This window comes from Aotus nancymaae, unplaced genomic scaffold (assembly GCF_030222135.1).
Source record: "Aotus nancymaae isolate 86718 unplaced genomic scaffold, 86718_ANA_hifiasm-v0.15.2.pri h1tg000077l, whole genome shotgun sequence".
Taxonomy (NCBI): Eukaryota; Metazoa; Chordata; class Mammalia; order Primates; family Aotidae; genus Aotus; species Aotus nancymaae.
In genome coordinates this window covers 17,317,991-17,330,697 of record NW_026988492.1, presented here as the reverse complement: position 1 = coordinate 17,330,697, position 12,707 = coordinate 17,317,991, and the positions used below count along the sequence as shown (strand labels likewise).

The 12,707-nt window shown below is 40.0% G+C and overlaps 1 protein-coding gene across 1 annotated transcript in view; it reads right to left on the bottom strand.

The window, feature by feature from the left end:
* CUBN (cubilin) overlaps nucleotides 1-12,478 on the bottom strand; it is a 290,819-nt gene extending 278,341 nt beyond the window's left edge. Inside the window, exons 1-6 of the mRNA XM_021675689.2 lie at nucleotides 11,794-12,478; nucleotides 11,271-11,400; nucleotides 9,951-10,046; nucleotides 8,788-8,826; nucleotides 6,051-6,152; nucleotides 5,278-5,381 (exon numbers count right to left, since the gene is read on the bottom strand). Of these exons, the coding sequence (XP_021531364.2) occupies nucleotides 5,278-5,381; nucleotides 6,051-6,152; nucleotides 8,788-8,826; nucleotides 9,951-10,046; nucleotides 11,271-11,400; nucleotides 11,794-12,008 (686 nt within the window). The 5' untranslated portion in view covers nucleotides 12,009-12,478. The remainder of the gene's footprint in view (nucleotides 1-5,277; nucleotides 5,382-6,050; nucleotides 6,153-8,787; nucleotides 8,827-9,950; nucleotides 10,047-11,270; nucleotides 11,401-11,793) is intronic.
* Between the last annotated feature and the right edge of the window lie 229 nt (nucleotides 12,479-12,707).

The window sequence follows — 12,707 nt, the reverse complement described above, 5'->3', positions numbered from 1 at the left end:
TCACCACCAGTCCCAACACCTGCCAAAAATATTTAAGAATCTTTTTTTTTTTTTTTGAGACAGAGTCTCACACTGTCACCCAGGCTGAAATGCAGTGTCACGATCTTGGCTCACCACAACCTCTGCCTCCTGGGTTCAAGCAATTCTTCTGCCTCAGCCTCCTGAGTAGCAGGGACTACAGGCGTAGCGCTGCCACATCCAGTTAATTTTTTATTTTTTTAGTAGAGATGGGATTTCACCATGTTGGCCAGGCTGGTCTTGAACTCCTGACCTCAGGTGATCTGCCTGCCACGGCCTCTCAAAGTGCTGGGATTACAGGTGTGAGCCACCATGCCTGGCTGAAGAATCTTTAAACCAACTGTTATTTCTTTTTTTTTTCTTTTTGAGATGACGTCTTGCTCTTGTTGCCCAGGCTGGAGTGCAATGGCATGATCTCGGCTCACTGCAACCTCTACCTCACAGGTTCAAGCAATTCTCCTGCCTCAGCCTCCCAAGTAGCTAGGATTACAGGCACCTGCCACCACACCAGGCTAATTTTTGTATTTTTGTAGAGATGGGGTTTTGCCATGTTGGCCAGGCTGGTCTTAAACTCCCCACTCATTATCTGCCCATCTTGGCCTCCCAGAGTGCTGGGATTACAGGCATGAGCCACTGTGCCTGGCCCTAGCTTTCTATTTTCTCTATCTGGGAGACCTGAGTGTTTGGGAACCCCTGGGATAAGACTGCCTAGGTTTAAATTTTGGTCCTTCCTGTTAACTGTTCACCCAGACAATATACTAACTCCTCTGCCTCAGTTTCTTATAAAATAACAGAGGTAACCTCTGAGAACTATGGTCATATTGCAGTACAAAGGCATTCCCCTATAAGAAGTGCTCAGAAGATTGTCTTTATTACTAAGTGCTTAATGATTGCAAAATGACATAAGATTTGAGAGGAGATCCTTGTTCATGGACCTGCAGTTAAATACTTTCTCTTTATCTCTCTCTTCCTTCATCCTTGCTATTATCACTGGGAGATGAATAGGCATTAATCTTATACTGTTTTCTAAATAGCTACAAAGTACACTTCTTTCATTTAAGTTTAGATGATGTGAGAAGATAAAGGGAGGAAGAAAGTCAAGTAAACCATAGGATTCCTTGCTATGATCCTCAGAGACAAGTATTATTAATCCCATTTTACAGGCTCATATTTCCCAAAACCACAAAATGAGTAATTGGCAGAAGATAAATAGACACTTAGGTCTATTTGACTCCTGCATCATTGTTTTTATATGTTACATTCTTACATTCTGCAAAGTAGAGCTATATGAAGATGCTGCATTTTTACACACCTGTTTTGTTTTGTTTTTTTGTTTTGTGACAGGGTCTTGCACCCAGGCTGGAGTGCAGTGTCATGGTCTTGGCTCACTGCAACATCTGCCTCCCGGGTTCAAGCCATCTTCCCACCTCTCCCTCTCAAGTAGCTGGAACTACAGATGCGTGCCAGCACGTCAGCTAAGTTTTGTATATTTTGGGTAGATACAGGGTTTTACCATGTTGGCCAGGCTGCTCTCAAACTCCTGACATCAGGTGATCTACCCACCTTGGCCTCGCAAAGTGCTGGCATTACAGGCATGAGCCACCGTGTCCAGCCTTATGTGCTTTTTTAACATAACATGGTTTACAGGCAAAATATACTCTCAAGGGGTCTTGATATGGCCTTTAAAAAAGGAACAATTACTTATATACCTCCCTAAATGAAAATAAAAGCCATATATTATATTTTTAAAACTAACTTACTACTATCCCTGCTTTAGTTATTACTGATTTAGCATTAGTCTCTTTTCTAATGACCTTTTATTGCCAATTTGGTTCCAGAAGAACAAAGCTAGCCTTTTCTTGGAAAATACTGCAAGTGCATTTTGGCAATTGAGAAGAGGTTTAATATACTTTGATAGTCATAGTTTAACTTGTGTTAGAGTTCATGGTTCAATACCAATTGTACTGACTAACTGAAAGAGGTAATAAGTTTAAAACCTAACTACCACCTGAGCTAAAACCAGATTATCCTCATTTTTTAAGCTCTGTACGATGTAAAAATCTAACAGTGATATGAATGGAAATAAATGAAAGAAAATTTACTAATCATCATGTTTCTGGAATATTAGACAAACTCAACTTTTTGTTTTTCTGTAAAGCCTTCTAGATCTGAGCCCTAAGTGTACAACACACAGCATCTATGTATGGCAAGTTCAGATCTCAAGGGCTGTCTCAAATCCAAAGTAAGCAGGGAAGGCTGGCAGGCATGATGACTCACATCTGTAATCCCAGCACTTTGGGAGGTGGAGGCAGGCGGATCACCTGAGGTCAGGAGTTCAAGACCAGCCTGGCCAACATGGTGAAACCCCATCTCTGCTAAAAATACAAAAATTAGTCAGGTGTGGTGAAAGGTGCCTGTAATTCCAGCTACTCACGAGGCTGAGGCAAGAGAATCACTTGAACCCAGGAGACAGAGGTTGCAGCCACTGCATTCCAGCCTCGATAAGAGTGAGACTCCATTTCAAAAACAAACAAAACAAAACAAAACAAATAAACAAAACACAAAGTAAGCTGGGGAACAATAAGAATCAAGTCTTTAGAACCAAGAGGCAATAACAGCATGGAGAAATGATGAAATATCATTTTGTTAGCTGTCTGAAGCTCTTGGGGTCTAGACCCCAAGCCAAAAGAATCAGTGGAAACAGAAAATGATGTTTCTTGTGCTATAATCATTGCTCTAAAAAAGAATTTCTATCAAAAATTTACCTATGAAACAGGACTTCCCAGTAATGAGTATTTGCACCTTTTCAGAGGTCTTTACAATGACAAATTATTAATCCAGTTAAAGACTCCCTTTTCTGTCCAAGTAAAAGAGCTCAAAGAGTAAAAGAAACTGAAGGAGGTCCAAACTCCAAAGCGAACTTTGATGCCATGACTACATTTTTGCAGGTCCAGATGATTCTGTGGCTCAAGTTTTCTTTCAGCTAAAGGGTTTTCTAGCCTCCTGATTAACAAGGATTTAACCTCACACAATTAATAGAACTCAAGAAAGTACCCAAATGTTCACTTGTTTCATTAAATGTAGACTCCACAAAGCAATAATTTAATATTATGCTCATGCACCTTTTTTCATTTTCTTTTATTCCTTCAAAAAGTGTCCAACATATGCCCGAATTAGGGTACTTAAAGTGTAGACAATAAAATGGGATTCATGAGGTTTCAGAAACGATTCCCACCTCAAGAGAAAGAAACCTGATTTAGATGCTCTGTTCTCTAATGTCCTCCAGCAAATCTATGGATAGAGACTAGGAATAAAGATCATTTCCCAAGTCAACCACACACCATCTGTTCTTCTGCATTCTTGCTCTCCTTTACAAAAGAGTACAAGAGAGAATTTGGTACTGCTCTTACAAAGTTGAATCTGTCACTTAGAAATACAGCTTTTGACAAATACATGGTTCCCTGTCTCCCAGGTCTCATTCCATCATATGTGTGTGTCTGGATAAAGAACTCTAACCTTTGACATGCTGCAAAGTGGTAACTATTAAAGGGATTTCTGTTTTGTTATGTTTTCCATTTTGCAGAGAGGAAAAAGATAATGTGCTAAAAACAGCAACAGCAACAACTTTAGCTTGGTCTGTGGATCTCATCCCCGTTTGCCCATACTTGTCGCTCTACTGGCCCACAAGACCCCAAAAGACAGTGATGAGAAACAAAGACAGGAGTGAAATCTAATCTCTGTAACATTCCTAGATATCAGGAAGGTCAGACAGCAGAAGTGCTAGGAGTCTGGACATTTGCCACTGATAACTCTAAGGAGCAATTCTCCTCGATAAATGTCCATCAACAGAAATCAGGAGATAAGGGGTTCAAGGAAAGCGAGATTAGACTGCATTTTGCTTCTAGCCCAAGCCTAATAAAAGCAGGGAGAAGAGGCTTCATTTAAATAAGAAACAGAGTCCTAGAAGCAGAAAGCTCTTTAATAACATAATACTAAATTTAAGTCAGAAGTGGTTAATTTTAGTTTTGCGTAATGATTGAACTCATAGACCTATCTAGCAGAAGTTTGAATGATTTGAGTTTATAACCTGGAATGAGCCAAAGTTTTAAAGATCCAAGGAACAAAAGTATCAAATAAAAAGAGAAGGCTTGCGACTGCTTTTTTAGGAGTGTGCGTTAACAGTGATGGGTTAAAAACAAAATTACTGCACTCATTTTTGCTGGAAAGACTAGAATGGATATTGTTATGAGGAGATTGAAGAACAAGATAGCAGAGACACCAGTAAGAGATCAAATAATTGCTCTATAATCCAATGAGATTCTACTCCAGAGTATTGAAAGCATTTGTTCATGCTATAACAGAATTTATTTCTTAATCTTTGAAAAATCACACAATAAAAGAGACCAGCCAAACTATCAGGAAAGACAATGTCTAGCTTAAAAGGCGACTTTAAAGAACTGTACAAAAGTAAGTTTGTCATTGCTCTTCCCTAAATTTTTGGACTTCGTTATTAGAAAAACAACATGTGTGTCAGCAAAGCTTTGTTGATGGGTATCCCTAGAGCACGGTGGGAACACAGAGACCCTGAGATGCCTCACTCTACTTAATAAGGGAAGGGAAGGTTTCCTGCAGGAAGTGATGCCTGCGCAGAGCAGGAGAATGCTGTGGACAAGTCACTTGACAGAATAAATCAGAAGAGAAGATAGAGCTGTATGATGATTGTGGTCAGGAACCTGTGGCTAACTGAAGAAATGCAGTGAGAGTTACTTCATTCATTGAATCTCGGTTTAACCTTTGACCTTGTTGTGGTCAGATTTTGACACAGCATTGAATAAAGATCTCCTCACTCAAAACTATGAGCTTGCTAATACATGGAACAAGTACAGCTGGGGAGCACTGGTGTGGTGGGGTGTCCCCTTTTCTACTTAAGGCCATTCAGTGCTCCCCTTCAATGCTCTGGCTCTTCCTAAGGCTTCAGCTACTCTTGCACCAGGCCATACTTACTCTCTGTGCCAATCACAAGAGCCTCCTTCCAGTTCCTTGGGGATGTTAGAGCAAGGATTTCTTCACAGGGTGAGAACAGAGGACTCAGGAGCTTTTCTTTACTTAAGTAAAAATAGCTATACAGACATTAAGTAAGAGCTAAATATTTTCATGGAGTACCAACTTTTGCTAGAATAAGTTTAGGATGCTCTTAACTATGGGATGTTTTAGGCCTTCAAAAATATAACTGATATTTACCAAAAAAAAAAAAGTTACCTGTAACTTCCCATTGTATTTATACATGTGCCTCCATTCTGGCAGCTCAAGGGTGTTCCTGAGTAAATCTCACATTCATTAACATCAGCTGAGCAGAGAGGACCCTGTGGTCACATAAAGAACAAAGTCAGGTGCCACAGGTCACAGAGGTATCTGAGGCCAACACTCACATGATATGTTTAAGGATTTATATGTGGACAGTAAATAAGTCCTCTGTAAAGCCAAATATAATAATACTAATATTAACCTCTAGCACTCAGATTTCCCCTAATAGAACCAAAGAGCTCTTCATAAGATCACAGCAGTCACAGGAGGAGAATCCTTATCTAAACGTTATAGAATCCTCAGTTCACAATGGTACTATGTCTGGAAATACTTACTTACTTCACATTTTTTTTAATGTGCATGCTGGGAAAAGTTTCACCATTATCAGAAAAAAAAAGAAAAAGAAAATTTACCATAGGCATGCCAAGATTTGTTTCATACTTTCCAATACTGAACAATTTAAATAAATTCTAACAGAAATACTGTGCTCTTCCAGGTAGTTTCCCAATCAAGTGAACCTCTCCTTTCAATGGCTTTAGTGTTCAGTGGGTTCTGCAATCAAACTCACCACTGTTTGGATTTTAGCATACATGGCATACTTCATTTTGATTCAGGAGGCCACAGAATCCTAGAAACTTTGGATGGAGAATTAAATATGCCTGAATGATTCCAAGGAAACCACAGATGCTGACCCACCGTCATTCTTAACCAAAGAGCAAGTGACTCACCTTCCACTGTGGGGGACAGATACAAAAAAAGGAATCATGCAGGTTGAGGCAGGTTCCGCCGTTCTGGCAAGGACTGCTGCTGCAAACCTTTTTGTCAATAGTCTGAAACAAAGACAGGACAGTCAATGAGATGACCTGCAGTCGGCAGCAACAAAAGACACGTTACCAGTCAGGTGTGTGTGTGGGATTACATTTAACTCTTAGTCGAAGGGGGTCTCCCACCAGACTGCAAAGCTATTACTTATGTTCTTCTTCAAATCACCTCTCCTGTGAAAAAACAAAAAGCGTTTCCTATTATCAGTCTTGTTCCTACTCCTTAACTCTCAACATGCTTTTGACCATGGGTGGGATGAGGTATGGGGGGAGAAGATTCTCACTTTATCTTGGAAAAGTATGATTCACCTGAGAGAGAGACCTCAGTGGACAAGAGTAAAGGTTTCAAGTGTGGAAATAATAATGGATATTCCTACTGCACAAAGAAAATAAAAATGGAGATTCCAGTCAGTTCTTTTACCTGTGATTCTTATCTTTGGTCCCTCCAGGTGAGCCTTTGAAATATGATCCTCTGCTGCTCTGCCGCTCCTCCATGGGCTAAGGTCACTGAACTCCTTCTGCTCCAAGTCCCTTTGTTTGAAATGTGGCCAGCTAAGACATACTCTTCACCCTGTTGCTGACCTGACTGCTTTCAGCCCAGATCACAAACAGACCTACCTTTGTCTACAACTCCATCTACATAACCTGGGGAACCTGACCTTATGTCAGCTACCAGTTTCAATCTTGTAAGATTTTTATTGCCTTTGGGTGCAGAGAAAACTTTTTGAGATGGAGCCTCGCTCTGTTGCTGAGGCTGGAGTGCAATGGTGTGACCTTGGCTCACTGCAACCTCCGCCTCCTGGGTTCAAGCTATTCTTGTGCCTCAGCCTCCTGAGTAGTGGGATTACAGGTGCGTGCCACCATGCCTGGCTAATTTTTTAATTTTTAGCAGAGAGAGGGTTTCACCTTATTAGCCAAGCTGGTCTCAAACTCCTGACCTCACATGATCCACTCACCTTAGCCTCCTAAAGTGCTGGGATTACAGGCATGAGCCACCATACCTAACCTAATTCTCTGTTTTTAAAAGGTTAAAATAGGGGCAAACTCTTCATTACATTTCATATATATATAAATATATACACACACACACACACACACACACATGTCTACATATATACCCACACATACACACATACAAACACAACATACTACATATATATAGTGACTCACAAAGAAAATTAATTCTGTTTCATTAACTTTACAGATGAAATGGAAAGCCAGAGGATAGTCAACTGACTTAATACCATTTTCTGCAAAGCCCATTCCTTCTCCACCTTGGTCATAAATTAGGTGACAGTACATCTAGGGGTCTCTTTACGAACCTTGTTTAATTCCATTATTCTACTTGTCTGTCTTTGTGCTAGCACCACAATTGGCTCTGTCCATCAAAGAACGCTCTTGAGAACATTAACCACAAACTCATTCAAAGGTTTTCTGTCGGACAAAAGCAACACTGTCTGGAGACTAAAAACTTAAAAGCCTACAGAGGCCCAGCAGAAAATGAAATCAACAGTCAGGAGGAAGAGGAATAGGGAGTGGCAGGGACTGTGGTGGCCACAGAGCACTTGCCCTATCCAAAGGCACAAAGGCATTCACATTTGAAAATCATTCAGTGTTCCTCCTGAGGGATGCAGGTAGGAGGACTGTCTGAGTGTGGCCTCTGGTCTTTGACCTTTGGTGAAAATAATGAAGCCCTCCAGGAGACAAAATTGAGTGCAGTGTCATGGTCCACAGCACTGTTCTTTACTCATTTTCATTCGCTCATCTACTCTCTAAAAAAATGACAGTGGAGGGGTCAATGTATTATCTAAGTAGAGAAAAGGAATATGTGAACTTGTTCATCGAATGACAAAAAGGTTTGCAGCAGCAATCCTTGCCAGATTGGTGGGACCTGCCTCAATCTGCATGATTCCTTTTTCTGTATCTGTCCCATGGTGAAGGACAGATCAAACTTAAAAGCAGAGGAAATGTTTGAAGCATAAGCAAAACAGATGACGAAGATTTGTGCAGAAATTCTTACACTGGAATCCTCAGACTTTTATGCAAAATTTGAAATATGAGGAGATTCTGTGTATTTCTCTGAAGAGAAACTTATGGCTTCCATGAAAGTCTTTAAAAGGCCAGTTACCTACAAAAAGGTAAAAGTCCTAAGTTTACATAGATCAGTCTACAAGCATGTAGTACAGCTGTAGAATGTTTTCACTAAGAAACTGTTCAAGTTTGATTACCAGCAAATATAGTTTTAAGAAAATTTGGAATATCTTGTGATACACCTAGACTTCTGAGCTAAGTGTCAGAGAGGATGCTTGGCTTTCCAAGCCCCAGTCCCTGATGGGAGAAGCAGCAGGTTGGGAGTCACTAGCTGAACAAGCACAGCACACACAGCTAAAGGTAGTGGTAAAGGGAGAAGCATGTGGGCTGTGGGCTGCAAACTCAGGGCTCAGTGACCTCAGCCTCACCATTTCATGTCTTAGACTCAGCTCTGCATCTGCATCCCGGGAAACACATGCTAGGATAATAATCAAATTATGGGAAAAAACAAGTTTTTGATATCAATCATCCATTCACCCTCAAAATGCTAATAGTGACTCTATTAGTGATTCTAGTATGTTTTCTGTGAAAGATGTTGCAGGATGAGACCTACCTGCTGCAAGTCTTGAAATTTTCTCTCAAGATCCACAAGCTGGCAATGGGGAAGAAAAAGCTTCAATTAGCTGCTTCAAAGGTATTTCACATGTGATGTTATATCCGTGACATATTTTGCTAACGCCCTCTGCTAGGGACACACTTTGTTCATTCCTGCTTTTATTGCCTTTTTCTGCTTCATTCCTCTCCCCTCAGTATTTTCTTCCTTCCTATTCCCTCCTATCACACAGATTTCTGTTTTTTAAGGTTTTTATTTTTAATTACAAGCCACTGATAAGTTGACTGATTGCTTCTCTGTACACAGTGACTATGGGAATTTTCATAAATGTCAGTGATACATCCACTTCGCCAATAAGAAGATTGCTCTCAGAACTTGAGCAAGACTTATTTCTTCCCTTCTTTCTTCCCTTCCCTTCCCTTCTTTCTTCCCTTCCCTTCCCTTTCCTTCCTTTCCCTTCCCTCCCCTCCCCTCTCCTCCCCTTCCTCTTCCTTCCCTTCCCCTCCCCTCTCCTCCCTTTCCTCTCCCCTCCCCTCCCCTCCCCTCCCCTATCCTCTCTTTCCCTCCCCCTCTGCTTGCTTTCTTGCTTGTTTTTTTTGGCAAGGTCTCATTCTGTTGCCCAGGCTGGAGCACAGCACAGTGGCATGACCATAGCTCACTGCAGCCTCAACCCCCCTGGCTCAAGCCATGCTCCCATTTCAGCCTCCCAAGTAGCTGTGAGTACAGGCTCATGCCACCGTGCCCAGCTATTTTTTTTTTTTTTGGTAGAGACAGGGTCTCACTATGTTGCCCAGGCTGGTCTCAAATTCCTGGGCTCCTCCCACTGTGGCCTCCCAAATTGCTGGGATTACAGGCAGTTTTGATATTAATCATCTATTCACTTGCAGTGAGCCACTGCTCCTGGCCCAAGGCCTACTTCTGCAACAAGCTCTAGCACAGCATCTCCTACCTTCTGCCCATCACTTCTACAGCCTCCATTAGAGCTGTGTCATTCAACCAAACGGTGCACAATTACATGCTAAATCTCTAAAGGGCATACTAATTTGGTATATCCCCTACAAAACGGTTACTTATAAAGTTGAATTCAGGAGAACTCACAGAACTTTTGAATTGATGAGTTCAGGAGAACTCATCAGCTCTTATGATGTGGATGTCAGACGTACCTTGGAATTAAGCTGATGGATTTGACTAGATATATTTTGAGGCAGACCAACTGTACTCCGTTTTAACTCTATAATATCTTCTTTGTTTTTCTGGATCTAATTTTAGAAAAAGAAGAAGAAGAAATGAAGAGCACTAGTGAAAATATCATATCTATCTTACAGTAATATAATTAAAAACTTCAGTAGTATTCTACTTTAAGCACTAAGATCTTGCCTATTATTATAAAAACAAAACAATGCTATGTATATAAACACTGAGCTAAAATAGCCACAGCACAATTCCACTTATGGTTTTCAGTAACAATAGATCAAGGTATTTTCCATTTGTATGTTTTCCTATAGTCCCAGTTTAGGATGCTTATTAAGAAACTTGGCTTGGAATCAGACTGTTTAGGTTTTAAGTCTTGGCTCAGCTATTTATTGCATGTCTTGGGCAAGTTACTTAACTGCTTCAGGGTTCCTTTACCTCTTATAAAACTAGGGTGACAATAAAGGCTACCTTATAGGACAGCTGTGAAGGTCAAATGAGGTAACATCCGTACAGTGCTGAGCACAGTGGATGGCCCACAGTAAGCTCTGAACAATGCTGACTTCTAACATTAGGACTGAAATATGCAGTGATTATTGAGAACTGAAAACATCCAGTAAGACAGGAGAATAACTGGCCAATTCTGTTCTGTGGCCAAAGTAAACTGGTCACATCTCCACATATCCTTGGTCCCCTCCTTCCTCGCATTCCCTGTAGAGGAGTTTCAGTTCTACCCTCCAAGCCTTCTCTGGACTAGGGTGCATTGTCTGGAACAATGAGCCTCTTTCTTTTAGCATACTCCCTCTATTTACCATTAACCCCAGGCCATTGTTCTTTACAAGAACATGTCTGATGCCCAATTATGTTCTCTATGCTAAAGATTCAAGGTACACTGGGAAGGGGAAGGGAGGTTGAAGACAGGTTGATGAATGAGTACAATATATAGTTAGAAGAAATAAGACCGAGTGTTTGATAGACAAGTAGGGTGACTATAGTTAAATTAATCTATTGTATATTTCAAAATAGCTAGAAGAGAACAATCCAAATGTTCTTAGCATGAAGAAAAGGTAAATATTTAAGGTGATGGATATCCCAATTACCCCCATTTGAACTTTACACAGTATATGAATGTATCAAATTATCACATGTACCCAAAAATATGTGTATCTACTATGTATTAATAAAAAATAATAATTAAAAAAGCTTCAAGGTACAGATTAATCTAGACTTGTTCAATTAAATCACTATACATGGATATATGAAATGACGTCAAGATATTTCCAGTGTATTACCTGATGTAAACATTCGCTGAAGTCTTCATCATTTAATTTAATTTTTCCCAGGGATCCAGTTCTAAACTCAATGTTTTGGGCAGACCCCGTAAGAAACACCAAATTTCCCCTCTCTGCAGCCATTCGAGGCCTATATAATCGAAACCAGAGAATGCATCAGCAATTAGCAGGTACAATTTTTAAACTAAAATAACAAAGTTTCTTACTGAATAACTAAGGACTATACACATCTTCACTTTTTGATCAACTCAATCCACTGTCCCTGCTCATCAGCCATTTCTTTCTCTGCATATTTCTTGAAGATACTTCCTGGCAACTGCAAACAGATTATTTGCAAAATGACAGATGAATAATTTGTTTTTAGAAAAGTAATTTCATGCCTCACTCTAAATATTTTTCCCTGTTTGCTTCTCAACACAATTCTCCTCAAGAAAAATTGCACCTTTTTTTATCTGGCTATTTGGGAAAACAGGTAAGGAACTAGCCTAGTCCTTGAGCAGGTATGACCCATGTGTCTACTTACTGTTGGAGATCAGTGCTTCTTTTTTGTCGCTGCAGCTCAAGTCCTCTACCTTCTCCATCTAATTCAGCAAATGTCAATAAGGTAACCAAACTCCAAAGAAAAGGTGAAGACATGTTCATCACCAACCTCCCAGGTTGGCAGGTAAGAGTGAGGCCACTCCAACCAAGTATGGGATTTTGAAGAAGAGCAAACCAGGCACGTGTACTTTGAACCATGGACTATCCTGTAACTGTTCAGTCTTTTTCTTCTTTGCCCTAGAAGACTATGTTATTTTTTCTTCCAGAGGGATGTAAATGATCTTAGATCTTCAGTACTCTTCAACTTCTGAGAGGTCAAAATCTACCTTAAGTGATGCACAACTTAATCATTATCTATTTGACCTTTGAAACAGTAACCAGCAGCTTTGAAAACATCCACTAAAACAATCTTTGTTTAAGAAGTAACTATGTTTCAACAAAAGTAAACTGGTCATATCTACGCCTTTCTCTGTTCCCCTCCTTCCTCACCTCCCTTGTAGAGGAGTTCCAATTCTACCCAGTGCTAGGAAAAATAGATCTCCACATGAAAAAGAATTTGGAGTCTTACCTCATACCATACACAAAAATTAACTCAAAATGGTTCAAAGATCTAAGTCAAATAGCTAAAACTATAAAATCAACTCATAATGGTTCAGAAATCTAAAACTGTAAGATAAAAACTCAGAAGAAAAGAATAAAAATTTGTAACCTTGGATTTGGCAATGATTTCTTGAGTATGATACCAAAAGCATGGAGAAAGAAAGAAAAAAAAGAAAGAAAGAAAGAAAGAAAAGAAAAGAAAACCAAAAGGTATAAATTGGAATACATCAAAAATAAAAATGTTTGTGCATCAAAAAAATATGATCAACTCACAGAATGGAAAAGCAACTCACAGAA